The sequence below is a fragment of the Fulmarus glacialis genome, unplaced genomic scaffold, assembly GCF_000690835.1.
Source record: "Fulmarus glacialis isolate BGI_N327 unplaced genomic scaffold, ASM69083v1 scaffold22201, whole genome shotgun sequence".
NCBI lineage: Eukaryota > Metazoa > Chordata > Aves > Procellariiformes > Procellariidae > Fulmarus > Fulmarus glacialis.
Window position 1 is genome coordinate 6,874 of NW_009192442.1, and position 1,383 is coordinate 8,256.

The 1,383-nt window shown below is 47.4% G+C and overlaps 1 protein-coding gene across 1 annotated transcript in view; it reads right to left on the bottom strand.

Annotated features, from left to right (window-relative positions):
• LOC104083566 (chromosome unknown open reading frame, human C15orf43) overlaps nt 1-1,201 on the bottom strand; it is a gene marked incomplete at its 5' end in the record, with an annotated part of 3,970 nt that extends 2,769 nt beyond the window's left edge. The window contains one exon of the mRNA XM_009587081.1: nt 1,120-1,201. Coding sequence (XP_009585376.1) covers nt 1,120-1,201 — 82 coding nt within the window. The remainder of the gene's footprint in view (nt 1-1,119) is intronic.
• Nucleotides 1,202-1,383: the final 182 nt, after the last annotated feature.

Below are 1,383 nucleotides of genomic sequence, written 5' to 3' on the forward strand. Positions count from 1 at the left end.
GATGGGGAGAGAATCGGAAGGGTAAGAGTGAGACAACTCCTGGGTTGAGATAAAGACAGTTTAATAGAACAGAAAAGGAAGGGAAAATAACAATAATAACAATAACAACAACAACAATAATAATGATAGAATATACAAAATGAGTGATGCACAATGCAATTGCTCACCACCTGCCGAACAATACCCAAAAACAGTGATCGCTACTTCCTGGGTTACACCTCCCATTCATATACTGAGCATGACGTCATATAGTATGGAATACCCTGTTGGCCAGCTAGGCCAGCTGTCCCGACTATGCTCCCTCCCAGCCTCTTGTGCTCTTGGCAGAGCATGGGAAGCTGAAAAATCCTTGACTTGGGGGGTACTTAGCAACAACTAAAAACATCAGTGTGTTATCAACATTCTTCTCATACTAAATCCAAAACACAGCACTAGGAAGAAATTTAACTCTATCCCAGCCGAAACCAGGACAATAGCATTTCCTTGTATTTGTGAGCTCTCTCATTTTTTTGTATTAAGCAAGCAGAAGGAAAATAGCGATTCAGCCCTTTTCCAGCCATTTTTACCCCCACACTTTCACAGTTAACTCATGCTCGCTTTTTTGCACTTTTTTTTGCTGGCTTTTTTTTTGTTCCTTGGGGATGGTATCACCTCTATTTTAGTTTTCCGGTAGATCAATTCAAAGGTAGCGAGAAAACCAGTGCTATTTTTTTAATTTACATCAGAGTTAAGCGAGCCTAACATGTCGATAGTTTCTGCAGTCGTTTTCTGTTTTGTCTAGGTACAGTTTAGCATGGGTGTGAGTTTTCATACCCTAAGTCTGAAAAACTTCAGCACTTAGTTTAGTGTTGAAACTAAGCACTAAAACCCCAGCAGATCTGTACCAGGCACTTTAAAAACACCACCCTGACTTTTAAAGGATGTCGCATCCATTAAATACTTTGCATTAAATACATTAAAATCGTTATCTACGCCTTCATTGATCTTTCGCTCTCTACAGATATCGCCTGGAGAAGGCTCAACGTAAGCGTGAAACAGAGCTGCAGGCATCTCCCAAGCAAGGAGGGTGCTGCCAGCCTGGGGGTGACATGGGGGGGACAGCCGGGGAGGACAGCCCACCTGCGGGTGTCCGGGTGGGCGGCGTCGCTGCTGAAGAGGTAGTCGGCTTCCCGCCGGTTGGCAAGTGCCCCGCCGCCGGCCGCTGCAGGGGGAAGAGGAGGTGAGGAGGAAGGTGGACACCCCAATGTGTCCCTACCTCAGAGTGGCCTGGGATGGGGACAGCTGCCTGGGCTGGTTGTGGGGCTGCAGGGCCGGGCCCCAAAGTGGGCGCTGTGATGGGCTCCCATGGCGATGGGTCTCCCACTACCCCATTGAGGGCTCCTC